The 16,789-nt window shown below is 41.2% G+C and overlaps 1 protein-coding gene across 8 annotated transcripts in view; it reads right to left on the reverse strand.

Moving 5' to 3' along the window:
* Positions 1-364: 364 nt before the first annotated feature.
* The window catches only part of LOC133384912 (interleukin-1 receptor type 1-like), a 39,089-nt gene continuing 22,664 nt past the window's right edge, over positions 365-16,789 (reverse strand). For 7 of the 8 annotated variants that reach the window (XM_061626809.1, XM_061626810.1, XM_061626813.1 and 4 more), the window contains 7 exons: positions 15,243-15,405; positions 7,824-7,889; positions 6,156-6,279; positions 5,916-6,052; positions 4,549-4,677; positions 2,688-2,837; positions 365-2,178 (listed from right to left, as the gene is read on the reverse strand). In XM_061626809.1, the coding sequence (XP_061482793.1) occupies positions 1,781-2,178; positions 2,688-2,837; positions 4,549-4,677; positions 5,916-6,052; positions 6,156-6,279; positions 7,824-7,889; positions 15,243-15,405 (1,167 nt within the window). In that variant the 3' untranslated portion in view covers positions 365-1,780. The remainder of the gene's footprint in view (positions 2,179-2,687; positions 2,838-4,548; positions 4,678-5,915; positions 6,053-6,155; positions 6,280-7,823; positions 7,890-15,242; positions 15,406-16,789) is intronic. The other variant, XM_061626817.1, reaches the window with a different exon arrangement.

Raw genomic sequence — 16,789 nt, forward strand, 5'->3', positions numbered from 1 at the left:
AACAAATAATCTGCCCAGTATTTTTATTGCCATGTTGCAGATTGATAGGGACTGAAACAGAGATATTGTGAGTTTACTGCTTCTTAATGAACCCTCTTCCAAGGCTCTGCATCATGCACGGAGCCAACTTGAGTAGAACCACTACCCTGCTGCAGACATTCAGCAGGTTCAAACACATGGAGGGCTGCAGGAAAGGAGACTAAAATGTGCAGGAAACTACTGATCACACAATGTGGGGGGAGAAAACAATTGAGCTCGGCTATAGTCTGCTCCATCTATCTGTAATGCTCCAAGCATTTTGTCCCAATTTCCAGAGTGCCACAAAAATCTAAACACACAGCTAAGGTTGTCTGCCAAGTTTTTTTTAATGGTAGCTCTTCAATCAAATAGTTACATAAATAAATGACTGTTGCATTACTATTCTACATTGACCAGAGAATTATATTTGTAAACTGAGAGGGTGATCTCAGACCGTCACTATATTGCGTATGGGTTCTGTTGCATACCAACAAAATCAGTTTGCGCAATTATCATGGATTTGGTGCTCTAGTGCAACAAACCCATTTTTTTAAAAAAAATAATAATCCAACATTTTGTAGTAAGGAAAGTGATGGGAAAATTCACCAGAAAGTGTGGGATAGCAATTGCTTGACATCATATAATCCTCTGCAACCAAATCAGAATGAATGCTCAATAAACAGCCAAGGTCATATAAACTCCCTGCAGGCTTTGTGCAACCAAATCAAATGGAAGTGTGAATTAGGTAGGTTTGCCTTTAAATGCAAACTTAATCAAATTTCTCCCCTATCCTTAGTTGGCAGGTGTGGGGAAGGGGGAGAGGGGGGAAGTAAACAGTGAGGTCAGGGGGAAATGAATGTAAAAAATACAGTCTGTGATAATTATGTTAAAACTTAAATGGATGTAAAATAAGCACAGTGGCCATTCACAAAGTGACCCAACTACCCCCTGAATAGGCTATTTCAAATTAAACGTCATGTTTAAGGTAAAATGAGTCTTTGCAGTTGTTGACTATATGTATGAATGCAAAGTGACCATCTTGCATATCAGTCAAACAACATAGTGAGCGAAAGGAAATGCTAATAAATAGAAGCTGCGGGTGATTGCAGCCATGTCTGAATCATTCTTCAAGTGTTACCACAATAACAATAACAACACAAAAATTGCAAGTTTGAATTTAAGGAGAGCACACTTCCCAAATGTAGCTAGGGGCTCCAAGTGCACAGAGAGAGATTTCCATGGACATGTCCTGAGCAGAGTAGTGGTTCAGACACATAAATCTACAGTAAGCTGTAGCTGTGATTTCCCTCTGTGACCCAACCTTTTGCACAAAAGTAAAATCCTATTGATAGGCTGTTTGGCAGGAGGAGCAAAGTCGGAGTCTGGAATCAGCTGATTGTCAGTTTCAGCTTTGTTTAAAGATGCTATACATGTGTGGTCCCTGCTGATCAACATGTACTCAGTTGAAGTAGAGTTACTGTGTGTGCCACCATGTGTATTTTCTCTTCCACGGAAAAATGAACTGCTCGAGGTATTTTATGAAAATGTGTCATTTTAAGTTTATTTTTTGTTTGAATTACTGTATGGTTTCTGCACCAGAAAATGCTAATTTGCTATGTTTAACTAATGTTTTTTTTTTTAAAAAAAACAATGTGATCGTAGGAGTCCATTTACCATGTCTAAATGGTAGTTCTAACAGTATCATCCATCAAAATAGCCTTTCAAAGCAGTTGCACCTGGAATTATTAAAATGACATAAGGGTCATGTTTCGGTTGCTTGACAGGTATTGAGAGATGTTGGCACCAAAGGTAGTTCTGGAGAAATCTGGTGCCCCGGTGGCATGCGGTACTGGACCTTCTTCCAGAACTTGGTATTTGTAGAATAAGAACGTTTACTTGTAAAGTCCCCTTCCCATCTGATGATTCCCTGCTTTTGCTTGATGTATCTAATGGATTCTGGCATGTTGCTGTAATCCTTTATTTTCCCCATTTCAATCAGGATCACTTTCATTCCAGCACTTTCGTTCATAAGGGCATTGTACAAAGCTAGTTGCTCCTCAGGAACCTCTTCTAATAAATTGTAGCTTGAAAATCCTGGTACTAAAATCATTATCAGCCTTCTGCTTTGTTTAATGGTTTCATCAATGACATTGACCACAGCTGTAAATCAAAAAAGATAAACACTAGATCAAATTTTAACTCTGGCAAATAAACACCTGTTCCTTGAGACATGCATGGATTCATAACAACGCTGCAAATTTTCTTAAGGACCTGGAAAAACCTCATATATCTGATCATCTGTGAATGTAGACATACAATATTGATGCCTAGAAATTTCACATATGTATTCAACCATGTGCAGGGATCTCATTCTGGCCCTCCAAAAAGAAAAAAAGATGGCATTTTAAACATTAAAAATTAAACATTTGTCCAGCCCTTGTTGCCTAATGACTAGATTGGACAATGCATGAAATGAATGATTATATTTATGTATTCATATAATCAGGAAGCGTCTCAGAAAAAGTAATAAGGCAGAATGATGTATGGACAGCCAATATAAATCGAACACTAATGCACTATTATTGAATCAATTACATGTTGCAGGATTCACACACAGAGAGAGAGAGAGAGTTTGGAAGGGCCCTAAGACAATTAATGCTAATTTTTACCTTTTCCTGGTAAGTCATCTCTGCCAAGGATAAACAGTTTATACCCACACTTTTTTTCCAAAACCTCAGGAAGTACTTTCAGGGCAAAGCAATCTTGTGTATCAGTTTTTGGATACAGTACATATGCATCATAGATCTTCCCGTCTGAAACTGAACACCACAAACCAAGGTAATTTGCAGAACTAAGTAACAGGTGCTAGGTATACCATAATATTTTTTAAGCTACCTATTACGAGCAGGTAGAACAGCATATATCTCACATGTTTAAGTGACATTAGGGGTAATCCTGATTTGGGATGAATTACTGGAGCAGAAGCTTTCTTGTGGTTCCTTCCGAAACCACTCCAGTAATTTTTGAACCTTGGAGATTACATGAAAGGGGCTGACAATGTGGATACTTCCATAGCCAACATTGTCAGCTCATGGAAGTGGATGAATCACAGACCTAAGAAATGGCCATCTTATTGGCCCTGCCTGCATGAACTCTAGGGTTTTACCATAAAAGCATGGAGAGTGAAAGAGAGTGGCACATCCTATAACAAAATCATAGAAGACAAGCCTCGAGCCTCCACACGGGGCGCTAATTGTGGGGTGGAGTGCGCCCCAGGCAGCGACGGGAGGGAGGAGTTAGAACCCTTCCACCTATGACCCAGCTCTCGCGAGATCACCCACAATCCTGGGCAGTCTCGTGAGAGCAGCCAAGGGGTGGAGCCAGACCCGGGCCTTTAAAGGCCCCAGTCTCCTGACAGCAGGCCTCTTTCTTCGTGTGCCGGTTTTCCCACCCACTCTGCCTCGGTCTTAGGGCATCACTGAGCTGTGTTTAACTAGGTTGCTGGTTGACAGGGCCGGATAGGAATTTTTCCTCTCAGCAAATCTGGCCCCATGGTTGAGCAGGTTTTTTTGCCTATCCCTCAGTGGTTCGCTGTGCAATTGTTAGGTGTTCACTCACTTCTGTCACAACTTTAGGCGGAAATGGCATTGGGCAGGATCAATCATAAGGGGGACTCCCATAAGGGGGACTCCCATAAGGGGGACTCCCATAAGGGGGACTCCCATAAGGGGGACTCCCATAAGGAGTCCAGTGGGGGTACACGATGGCCATGCCCCTAGCTCGGGTGGGGCGCCGCCTCATCCAGCTCACAACCCCTCCCACTGGTTGGTCAGCGGGACCACAGGTGCCTTGGGTTCACACCCCACCTGGGTCTAAAGTGAGCCAACTCCCAAGGGTAGTTCCCAACTGCTTGTTGGTTGATTCAGCATTGCTCCAGCATGGGCTGCCAGAATGAAGCGGATCCTGGCCCTACTGCCATGCCAACCCCACTTTACTTGCTCTTATCAATAAAGTTGTGGCCCTACTTCACCCATAAATCTGTGTCTAGCTGTATTGTTCCCATTGCTAAAGGGGGCGCAACATGCTCCTACCACACAATCATGCCTATAGGGCCATCAAGTCCAACTCCCTGCTCAATGCAGGAATCCAAGTTAACACATACTCGACAGGTACCTGTCCAGCTGCCTCTTGAAGGCCTCCAGTGTTGAAGAACCCACCACCTCCTTAGGTAATTGGTTCCATTGTTGTACCACTCTAACAGTTAGGAAGTTTTTCCTGATGTTAAGCCAAAATCTAGCTTCCTGTAATTTGAGCCCATTATTGCATGCCCTGTATTCTGGGATGATTGAGACAATAATGGGCACCAAATCTCAACAGTTACCAACTGTCTTGTAGAAGTTAATGCTATTGCCAGTCTCCCTCTACATTACAACAGCCACCCATTTATTGCTATGGCATGCTTCTTTTTTCTTCTTTTTTTGCAGCCCCAGGAACAGACATAAAGTGTTATGGTCAATAATATGGGATTACCTTTTTTATGAAGAAAAGGGTGGCATGACTTCCGATACCAAAGTACAATCTCAATCTTGAACAACACGCAGATTAACACAGGAATAATTATTAGCAATATCAGTGCAATAAGTCCCAAAACATTTTTAGCTGCAATAGAAAAAAGAAAAAGTGGAGTCAATCAGACACACCCAAAGCAGACAGGCAAGTGTACAGGAATGTGTTACAGTAGAATAAGTAACTGGGAGCCACTAAGGATGGGGAACCTGGGGCCCTCCAGATGCTGATGGACTATAGCTCCCATAGTCCCTGACTATTATCCATGATGGGCTCATGGGAGCTGAAGACTAACCACATCTGGGAAGGTGACAGGTTCCCCATCCCTGCGTTAGGCCAAATTCACCCCCTCCTCATGGTATGCTGCTTGAGCTACCAGCTGCAAAACAGGTATGGAGAAAGCAGCATGTGCAGCACCAGAATCTGTAGGCAGAACACTTTTGGGAAAAGCGCTTCTAGCACTGGCTCACCAGAAAATGCTTCTGTTTCATATATAAGGGCTAATTCCTAATTTGAGTAATACCTATTTCTAATTTGATTTTGTTTGGCAACTGATATGAATAATGCCATTATTTCTTTGTGACATAAGCTCAGAATGCTGCAATCTATTACTATTGTTTTAATGTAAGAATTGCCTTTTACATCCAAACAACAACAGGCTGATTTACAAAGTTACCTTTCCAATCCAGCTGGAAAAACTAATTGCAACAAAATGTCTTCAATTGTTTCCGGAACTCTCCCTGCAATCAAGAGGGTTTACTTCCAAGTTAACATACAGATATTCATCATGTCCCATGCCAATCTCTACTGCTGCATACATAATATAGAATGAGTGTATCCAAAGCAGCAGCAGCAGCGTTCTGCTGGGGCAGTAGCACTTCTGTTTCCTCCTCCTCCCCCCCACATGAACCCCAGATCTTCTCCAGAGGATCACCCAACCCTCTGAAGCTGAGTTTGAAGGTACGTGAGGGGGATACAGGGGAGAGAAGAGGTGGAGAAAAGTCCATTCCACAAGTGCACATCCTTTACACTAGCACAAGTGTGAGGAAACTTTGACCTTCCTGATGTTGCTGAACCACAACTCCCATCAACCCCAGCAAGCATGGCTAATAGCCAGGGATGATGAGAGTTGTAGTTCACCAATATTGGGAGGGCCAAAGATTCCCCACACCTGTACTAGTGGAACAGGAGCATTGGGTATCGACCAATATTGGAGAATTTTGAAATCCTTTGGTTTCTTTAGCAAGTCTGTATCTTTTCCTTTTTGTTCCCTTATTAATTTGCATTCTTCCCAATAATACATTTTTACTAATAAAAATTTGATGACATACTTGGACGTTGTATTGAAACGTATGCAGCAACTTCACCAGCATGGCAAACAAACCGCTGGCCATAATCTTCACTTTTTAGCTCAGTAATGTTTAAAGGAACCACATAAAGGATTGCCTCTCCAGCAGGGAATTCTTTTCTGCCCAAAAAGTTGCAAAAGTACATGTTGAAGATACATTATAAAGAAGTAAAGTTAAACCATATTTTGCCTTATTTATATACATATAAAAATATATACTTACTGAATTCCTTCTTCAATTCTGGGTTTAAACAGAGAGTCAACATGAGTATTATTTACTTTCCAGGAGATGTCATTCAAAGTGTTTCTGTAACTTGATACATTGCACTCTATAAGTAACTTGGATCCTGAAAAATTAGTTATCAGAAAATGTCCTTAAGAAGCTTTAAATAAATTGTGACTGTACAATGTATGGCACTCCTTCTATGACCAATTCAAGACTTCCAGTGTTTGTCCTTGTGACGCCCTTCCCTGGCTCTCCCTGTCAGGTTCCTACCTGCGCGTGGCTACTGCCTGTCTCTAGGCACCACCAGGGACTCCACCAGTCCGGACTGTCCTTTATTTTATTTTTTCTCTCCCCGCTCTAGCACAGATATCAACAGATCCCCCTGCTAGGCAACCACCAGTCACGTCCTAATACTAGTATTCCCAGAGACTCTGAATACTGGTATTGTTATTCTCTTCACCGCTGCCACCATTTGTTACAGTTCCCCTTCAGCCTTGGTCATTACCTTACCCTCCCTTCTGGTCTGTGAAACCCCAGCCAAGGATTAGGCCTTTGGTAAACCAAATTAAGTATTTATTAAAGATAACAAAGCTAACAAGATTAACAAGATTTCTTCTTAAGGCACATAAGCATATGGTTTTACTCAATACTAATCTGAACTCCACCCCCCTCCTTCTCCACTCTCTCCTGGCAAACAACTCTCTCAAACCCACCAAAACAACCCACTCTTTCTCTTCTTCCCCTAGATTCCACTCTCACTCTTCCTTTTATACGTTCAGCCATTTTAAACACTCAGCCAATCATCTAGCATTCTACTGCCCATTCACTCCCCCTCCTCTTTCACTCCACTTACCATGTATCTTCTAAACAACCAACACTTACCATATATACATTAATATAGGAACATCACAGTCCTCTTGTAGCATAACCCTCCCCCCATGCACAAGAGACAAATATCAGAGCTTTGCAAATGCAAAAATTGTTTTAGGGAAAAAATCCTAAAACAACAGGGGAAGACACAGAACAACCCCCAAATAACTCAGTGACATCATGTCAAGAGATTGAGAAAAGGGGAAAGTGGTAACTGGATAGAGGGGGGATGGAATGGAGTGGCTGAATAGGAATTGAAAAGAAGAGACACGTAGATACACAAAAGGTAGAAAGAACCATCACATTGTCTGAATAGGACACTTCCTGTTCATACTATTTTAAAAAAATGTCCCCCACCACCACCAAGGGAAGGAACTAAAAAACTGGTAGAAATTGATAAAGAAATCCAATATTTTAGCATAGCTGGGATTGGGCACATATGTCCACTCCACCCTATCCCACCCCCAAATACCCAAAATGGAAAAAATCAAAATAAAAAATTGGGAAAGCCCCAAAACAGGCCAAAGAGTCCACCAACTTCAACAGGTCTACTGTGAGTAGGACCAGCATTGAATACCACCCTATGGGTTGTGTCCAACTAAGTTTTACTCAGAGTAGACCCACTGAAGTTAATGGATATTACTAATTTGGGTCCAGTTGGATTCAACCCTATGACTCTGGCCTTTGACTTCAGATACTTTGAACAGCATTGTGTTCTTGTTCATTTTGGGTTGTTGAAATTTTGGGTTTTTTGCCAGTTCTCTCTCAAAAATAGGAAAGTACTGAAAGACTTACCAAGTTCCGCTTCAATTGTATTATTTGTGGGGTACATGATCTCAGTTTGCTTCTTTGGTGGATTCACTAGTGATAAAAGAAATCAGAGGTATTTGTAAAAGATCACTTACAGAACCACATTTTTTGGGGGGGGGAGATTTCCACAATAGTTCATATACAATCAGTATCTTTGAATATTATATAACTTCTATGTAATATTCAAAGCACACCACTTACAAAATCCTTACACCAACGCTACAACATAGGTCAGTATTGTTATCTCCATTTGTATATGTGGGGGACTGAGGCTAAAAGACAGTGGCTTGCCTAAGGCATGATTTGAACAGAAGGATTTCTGGATTATCAGTGCTGTCACCTAGTTTGCAGTCCTATATACACGTACCTGTAAGTTCTACTTAACTCAATGGGACGTACTTTTTAGAAGAATTGTATAGGACTCCTGCTAATTGTAATGCTAATTGGCTCGCAAATGCCTTAGCTGTGCAAATACTCCAGCATTTGTTTACAAAAGTAGCCTGAAAGTAAACAGCTCTCACAATTTCGTAGGTATTATAAATGTAGTGATGAAAAAAATGACAAGATATATGGACATAAACAAATATACCAAGTTCTTTTAAGTTCACATGATCTCTGAATCCTTACAGGAAGAGCCAAAATAAACCTTTTCACATTTAAGCACATTTAAGGGCTTCCCAAACTGTGGTCCCTGCACCACCAGTGGTCTGCAGCTTTTGTCCAGGTGTTACATGGCATGTCTGTGGATTTGTGGGTGAAGACAGGAGATGGCACATCCATCATCTTAATCTTCATATTGATTTTAATTATATTTTATTGCTTCTATCTTATTTTGTATATATTATTTTATTTTGTACATATTGTATTTTATTGTATTACAATTTGAATTTATGGAGGGAAAACATTTGGGAACCACTGAGCTGGATTAAGTGTATTATGGCCATTGTAGGCCATTACCAAACAGATTTTTGATGAACAATACACACATTTTCTATATCATATATGTAAGCCAATATTCACATTACCTGTAACCTATTTATTGCTGTCATATTAATAGGGTGCTCAGTGGGTACTTGCCCACTGTAAATTCCATGCTCATCCTTCTGGGTCTTGGCAATGGGGAAAGGAGCCCAGGTTTTACAACTGAAGACATGCTCTGGATTCCAGGGTAGGTTTGTTGTTGTTGTTATGTGCCTTCAAGTCGATTACGACTTGTGGCGACCCTATGAATCAGCAACCTCCAGTAACATCTGTCGTGAACCACCCTGTTAAGAACATAAGAACATAAGAAGAGCCTGCTGGATCAGGCCAGTGGCCCATCTAGTCCAGCATCCTGTTCTCACAGTGGCCAACCAGGGGCCTGGGGGAAGCCCGCAAGCAGGACCCGAGTGTAAGAACACTCTCCCCTCCTGAGGCTTCCGGCAACTGGTTTTCAGAAGCATGCTGCCTCTGACTAGGGTGGCAGAGCACAGCCATCACGGCTAGTAGCCATTGATAGCCCTGTCCTCCATGAATTTGTCTAATCTTCTTTTAAAGCCGTCCATGCTGGTGGCCATTACTGCATCTTGTGGGAGCAAATTCCATAGTTTAACTATGCGCTGAGTAAAGAAGTACTTCCTTTTGTCCTGAATCTTCCAACATTCAGCTTCTTTGAATGTCCACGAGTTCTAGTATTATGAGAGAGGGAGAAGAACTTTTCTCTATCCACTTTCTCAATGCCATGCATAATTTTATACACTTCTATCATGTCTCCTCTGACCCGCCTTTTCTCTAAACTAAAAAGCCCCAAATGCTGCAACCTTTCCTCGTAAGGGAGTCGCTCCATCCCCTTGATCATTCTGGTTGCCCTCTTCTGAACCTTTTCCAACTCTATAATATCCTTTTTGAGATGAGGCGACCAGAACTGTACACAGTATTCCAAATGCGGCCGCACCATAGATTTATACAACGGCATTATGATATCGGCTGTTTTATTTTCAATACCTTTCCTAATTATCGCTAGCATGAAATTTGCCTTTTTCACAGCTGCCGCACACTGGGTCGACATTTTCATCGTGCTGTCCACTACAACCCCGAGGTCTCTCTCCTGGTCGGTCACCGCCAGTTCAGACCCCATGAGCGTATATGTGAAATTCAGATTTTTTGCTCCAATATGCATAATTTTACACTTGTTTATATTGAATTGCATTTGCCATTTTTCTGCCCATTCACTCAGTTTGGAGAGGTCTTTTTGGAGCTCTTCGCAATCCCTTTTTGTTTTAACAACCCTGAACAATTTAGTGTCATCAGCAAACTTGGCCACTTCACTGCTCACTCCTAATTCTAGGTCATTAATGAACAAGTTGAAAAGTACAGGTCCCAATACCGATCCTTGAGGGACTCCACTTTCTACAGCCCTCCATTGGGAGAACTGTCCGTTTATTCCTACTCTCTGCTTTCTGCTTCTTAACCAATTTCTTATCCACAAGAGGACCTCTCCTCTTATTCCATGACTGCTAAGCTTCCTCAGAAGCCTTTGGTGAGGTACCTTGTCAAACGCTTTTTGAAAGTCTAAGTACACTATGTCCACTGGATCACCTCTATCTATATGCTTGTTGACACTCTCAAAGAATTCTAATAGGTTACTGAGACAGGACTTTCCCTTGCAGAAGCCATGCTGGCTCTGCTTCAGCAAGGCTTGTTCTTCTATGTGCTTAGTTAATCTAGCTTTAATAATACTTTCTACCAGTTTTCCAGGGACAGAAGTTAAGCTAACTGGCCTGTAATTTCCGGGATCCCCTCTGGATCCCTTTTTGAAGATTGGCGTTACATTTGCCACTTTCCAGTCCTCAGGCACGGAGGAGGACCCAAGGGACAAGTTACATATTTTAGTTAGCAGATCAGCAATTTCACATTTGAGTTCTTTGAGACTCTCGGGTGGATGCCATCCGGGCCCGGTGATTTGTCAGCTTTTATATTGTCCATTAAGCTTAGAACTTCCTCTCTCGTTACCACTATTTGTCTCAGTTCCTCAGAATCCCTTCCTGCAAATGTTAGTTCAGGTTCAGGTGCCCTATATCTTCCACTGTGAAGACAGATGCAAAGAATTCATTTAGCTTCTCTGCAATCTCCTTATCGTTCTTTAGTACACCTTTGACTCCCTTATCATCCAAGGGTCCAATTGTCTCCCTAGATGGTCTCCTGCTTTGAATGTATTTATAGAATTTTTTGTTGTTGGTTTTTATGTTCTTAGCAATGTGCTCCTCAAATTCTTTTTTAGCATCCCTTATTGTCTTCTTGCATTTCTTTTGCCAGAGTTTGTGTTCTTTTTTATTTTCTTCATTTGGACAAGACTTCCATTTTTTGAAGGAAGACTTTTTGCCTCTAAGAGCTTCCTTGACTTTGCTCGTTAACCATGCTGGCATCTTCTTGGCCCTGGCGGTACCTTTTCTGATCTGCGGTATGCACTCCAGTTGAGCTTCTAATATAGTGTTTTTAAACAACTTCCAAGCATTTTCGAGTGATGTGACCCTCTGGACTTTGTTTTTCAGCTTTCTTTTTACCAATCCCCTCATTTTTGTGAAGTTTCCTCTTTTGAAGTCAAATGTGACCGTGTTGGATTTTCTTGGCAATTGGCCAGTTACATGTATATTTAATTTAATAGCACTGTGGTCACTGCTCCCAATCGGTTCAACAACACTTACATCTCGCACCAGGTCCCGGTCCCCACTGAGGATTAAGTCCAGGGTTGCCGTCCCTCTGGTCGGTTCCATGACCAACTGGTCTAGGAAATAGTCATTTAGAATATCTAGAAACTTTGTTTCTTTGTCATGACTGGAACACATATGCAGCCAGTCTATGTCCGACACCATCGTCTCATCCACGCATTGAGACTGCGAAGCTGGGCCTATCTGGCTGGTCCTGCACGTGGAACCGGTAGCATTTCAGAGAAAGCCACCTTGGAGGTCCTGGCTTTCAGCATCCTACCTAGCAACCTAAATTTTGCTTCCAGGACCTCACGGCTGCATTTCCCCATGTCGTTGGTGCCAACGTGCACCACAACCACTGACTCCTTCCCAGCACTGTCTACCAAAGTATCTAAACGACAGGCGATATCCGCAACCTTCGCACCAGGCAGGCAAAACACCTTGCGGTCTACACGCCCATCACACACCCCACTGTCTATGTTCCTAATGATCGAATCACCCACTACAAGGATCCCTCCACCCCCTGGAGATATATCCTCAGCACGAGAGGATAGCTGCTCATCCCCCAAGGAATGGGTCCCTTCTAAGGGATCGTTTCCCTCTTCCTCAGCTGGATGCTCTCCTTCCCCGAGACCATCGTTGTCCATGATAGCAGGAGAGCTATCATCGTTGGAGTGGGACACAGCTATAACGTCCCTGAAGGCCTCCTCCACACACCTCTCTGCCTCTCTCAGCTTTTCCAGGTCCGCCACCTTGGCCTCAAGGAAATGAAGTCGTTCCCGGAGAGCCAGGAGCTCATTGCACCGAGAGCATACCCACGACTTCTGTCCAACAGGCAGATAGTCGTACATGCTGTTCAGATCTTGTAAGTTCAGGTCTGTGGCTTCCTTTATGGAATCAATCCATCTATTGTTTGGTCTTCCTCTTTTTATATTCCCATCTGTTTTTCCCAGCATCATTGTCTTTTCTAGTGAATCATGGCTTCTCATTATGTGTCCAAAATATGATAACCTCAGTTTTATCATTTTAGCTTCTAGAGATAGTTCTGGTTTAATTTGTTCTGACACCCAATTATTTGTCTTTTTCTCAGTCCATGGTATGCACAAAGCTCTCCTCCAACACCACATTTCAAATGAGTGGATGTTTCTCTTATCTGCTTTTTTCACTGTCCAACTTTCACATCCATACATAGAGATTGGGAATACCATGGTCTGAATGATCTTGACTTTAATGTTCAGTGATACATCTTGGCATTTGAGGACCTTTTCTAGTTCTCTCATAGCTGCCCTCCCCAGTCCTTGCCTTCTTCTGATTTCTTGACTATTGTCTCCATTTTGTTTAATGACTGTGCCAAGGTATTGATAATCCTTGACAAGTTAAATGTCCTTATTGTCAACTTTAAAGTTACATTAATCTTCTGTTGTCATTACTTTAGTCTTTTTGACGTTCAGCTGTAGTCCTGCTTTTGTGCTGTCCTCTTTAACTTTCATCAGCATTCATTTGAAATCATTACTGGTTTTTGCTAGTAGTATGGTTTCGTCTGCATATCTTAAATTATTGATATTTCTTCCTACAATTTTCACACCTCCTTCATCTTGATCCAATCCTGCTTTCCGTATGATATGTTCTACATATAGATTAAACAAATAGGGTGATAAAATATACCCCCGTCTCACACCCTTTTCGATGGGGAACAAATCAGTTTCTCCATATTCTGTCCTTACAGTAGCCCCTTGTCCAGAGTAAAGGGTGTGCATCAGGACAATCAGATGCTGTGGCACCCCCATTTCTTTTAAAGCATTCCATAGTTTTCCATGATCTACTAAAAAGCTTTGCTGTAATCTATAAAGCACAGGGTGATTTTCTTCTGAAATTCCTTGCTCCGTTCCATTATCCAACGTATGTTTGTGATGTGATCTCTGGTGCCTCTTCCCTTTCTAAATTCAGCTTGGACGTCTGGCATTTCTCGCTCCATATATGATAAGAGCCTTTGTTGTAGAATCTTGAGCATTACTTTACTTGCATGGTAGCCACCCTCATACAAACTCTCAGGGAGATGGCAGAGATCTATCTCCATACCAGTTGTGTATAATGGAATGTTGTTAATGATGTTATTATTATTATTATTATTAATCCCTGCCCTTCCTCCCAAAGGAGCGCAGGAGCTGGTAGCCAAGGCCTGGTAGAGAAGAGAGGAGACATCTTTTGTTGTTTGCGGCAGAACAGCAAATGCCTCTCTCACAAAAGGTGCACAGTACCCAAGGCTGGCCAAGATATCAAAGCACCTGATGCCTGCCCAGACAAAACATGGGGTGCTTCTACATTACATGCTTATGATGCAATAGCCATGCTTTGCTCACTCACCTTTTACAGGGCATTTACATGACATAATCATTAAACCTCTGCTTTCTGGGATTTTCCCTCTACTTCTTCCTTCTTTGTTCAAACTGCAGAAAAATACAACTTTTTCTGGAAAGAACAGAGTGCTGCAATCTCCACCAGTGTAGATGGCCTTATGACTACTCTTCCATCTTTTCCAAGATGCATGTTTTTGACATTAAGGGCAGCGTATGGGGCAGATGAGCCTATTGCCATGCATCCACTTCAGCACAGCTTCAAAATATTTCCTTTTCCATTTTAGTAGATTTTTCCCCCCACCATCTTTTCTGTCTTTCAGGTTAGTTCCATTTTAGTGGCCACATTTATTTCCCCCCTCCCAATTTGCCCTAACCTAAAACATTTGGGGGTTTTAAAAAGTTGCTGGGGTAGTAACTTAATTGTGCAATCGTGTTTCAGTTATAAAAATACTTCCTTTAGTTTCTCATATTCCCAATCTTAAATTCAGTTCTCCACATTTCCACATCAGTTTGCAATTTTTTAAAAGTCCTCATGAAAATTCATTAGCATTTTAGCGCAAAATTTTCCTAATATTGTATACACATTTCTGTACACAATTTCCCCTAATATACATATTTTGTATGTTAATTTCATTAATATATACATATCTTTTTGGTGCTTGTTGAAGGTCATCCTCTTGTGGGCTTCCCATGGGCATCTGGTTGGCCACTGTGAGAACAGGATGCTGGACTAGATGGGCCATTGGCCTGATGCACAGGGCTGTTCTGATGGTCTTCCAACACGTGGAGAATTTTTATCCCTGTCTCTATTTCCATTGGCCTAGAAACTGTTTTTATATTTGTTTTTGTAAGTGATGAAAAGCTGCTTCAGCTTGAACTAAATAGTAGCAGCAGCCACTGCCTTTGCCATTCTGAAAGCACCCATGGATTTATCTTTTGTATTATTAATAATGCACACAATAAAGCACAATTTAGCACCAAACTAGACTCAGTGCCTAGATTCCCCTAGGGTGAGGAGAGGGGTCTTTAATCCTTTCCCCCTCCTGCTCTGGCCCCATACATGCAATTTACTTTTTAAAAGCCATTAATACTATTGCATGAATGACATCTCATCTAGCTTGGCCCTTAACATGTATGCACTCCCACTTCAAAGGGAATACAGAAACTAGATGTTTCATGCTTAATGAGCTTTCACAAGCTACACAAAGTTTTCACATGTAAGAATTTCCATTATTTGCAAATGCAATTAAAGAGAACCATTGATCAAAATATACATTTGATTCTTTTAAAGAAAATCATTACTGGAGGAAGATTAGTACATACTACTGGCTTTACCAAAGAACTAAGGCATAAATACTTACCTGTAACATCCACAAAAATGCTCCTTGAAACATTATATTGATTCCCCAAATAAGTATATTCTGTTTTGCATTGGTATTTTCCCTTATCATCTTCTCTCACTTTCTTGATGATAAGTTCTGTTTCCCAGGTAAAAAATCGTTCACTCAGCACTGGCTTACATTCCTAAATGCAACCAAAGTAGAGCTTTTTAATTACACATAAATGTAAAGAGGACACACCAAACTTAGAGGAAGGCAATGGTAAACCACTTTTTCTTACCACGAAAACCCTATGAACAGAGAATCCAAAACAAAACATGAAATAGTGCTGGAAGATGAAACCCCCAGCTCAGATGGCACTCACCGAGCTACTGGGGAAGAACAATGGACAAGCATGAGTAGCACTGTGACTAATGACGCACCTGGGTCAAACCAGAAAGGACGCCTGGAGGCTGATGTGCACAGATGCAAAAGGAAAGTCTGGAGTTGTACGACTTACACAACAGGAACATGGAATGTGAGAAGCATGAACCAGGGAAAGTTAGAAATGGTCAAGCAAGAAATGGAACACATCAACATTAAAATACTTGACATGAGTGAATTAAAATGGACAGGAATGGGACATTTGCAATCAGGCAACTATAAAATATTTTATGCAGGAAATGAGAAATTAAGAAAAATGGGGGTACTTTAACAGTGAGAAGTGACGTAGCAAAAGCAATTAGGAGCTTTAACACAAGGTCTGAGCGAGTTATATCAATGAGATTTAACAGGAAAACTATTAACATAACCATCATCCAAGTCTACGCTCCATCAGCAAACACAGAAGAAGAGGAACTGGAGAGATGTTACGCAGAAGTACAGGAAGAAATTGATCACACACCAAAACAAGAGAGACTGGAATCAAAAGTAGGGAACAGAGAAAAATTAGAAATTGTGGGGAAATGGGGCTTAGGAGATAGAAATGAAGCAGGAGAAAGACTTATTGAATTCTGTAAAGCCAATGATTTGGTTCTTGCCAACACATTTTTTGAGTAACCAAAAAGACGACTATACATGTGGACATCACTAAATGATCAATATAGGAATCAAATTTATTATATAATTGGTAGCAGAAGATGGAGAAGTTTCATACTTTCTGCAAAAACAAGAGCAGGAACAGACTGCAGTACAGATCATGAACTGGTAATATTGAAAATCAGAGTAAAGCTAAAGAAGAACAAAGCAATCATAATATCAAAATACAATTTAAATAACATCCCAGAAGAATATAAAGATCAAATAAGGAACAGGTTTGAGGCTTTAAACTTAGTTGACAGAGAACCAGAAGAACTATGGGGTGAAGTCAGAGACATTATCAGGAAAGAATGCAAATAATAATAATAATAAAATTTTATTTTTAGGCCGCCTATCTGGCCGAATGAACGGCCACTCTAGGCAGCGTACATAATTAAAAATACAACATATAATACAGTTTTAACATATAAAACAATTATAATCCACCAACCTACATCTATACACTGTAAACTAAAATTATCTAGGAGACTTGTATGCCCGCTGAAACAGCC

Source organism: Rhineura floridana, chromosome 5 (genome assembly GCF_030035675.1).
Source record: "Rhineura floridana isolate rRhiFlo1 chromosome 5, rRhiFlo1.hap2, whole genome shotgun sequence".
Taxonomy (NCBI): Eukaryota; Metazoa; Chordata; class Lepidosauria; order Squamata; family Rhineuridae; genus Rhineura; species Rhineura floridana.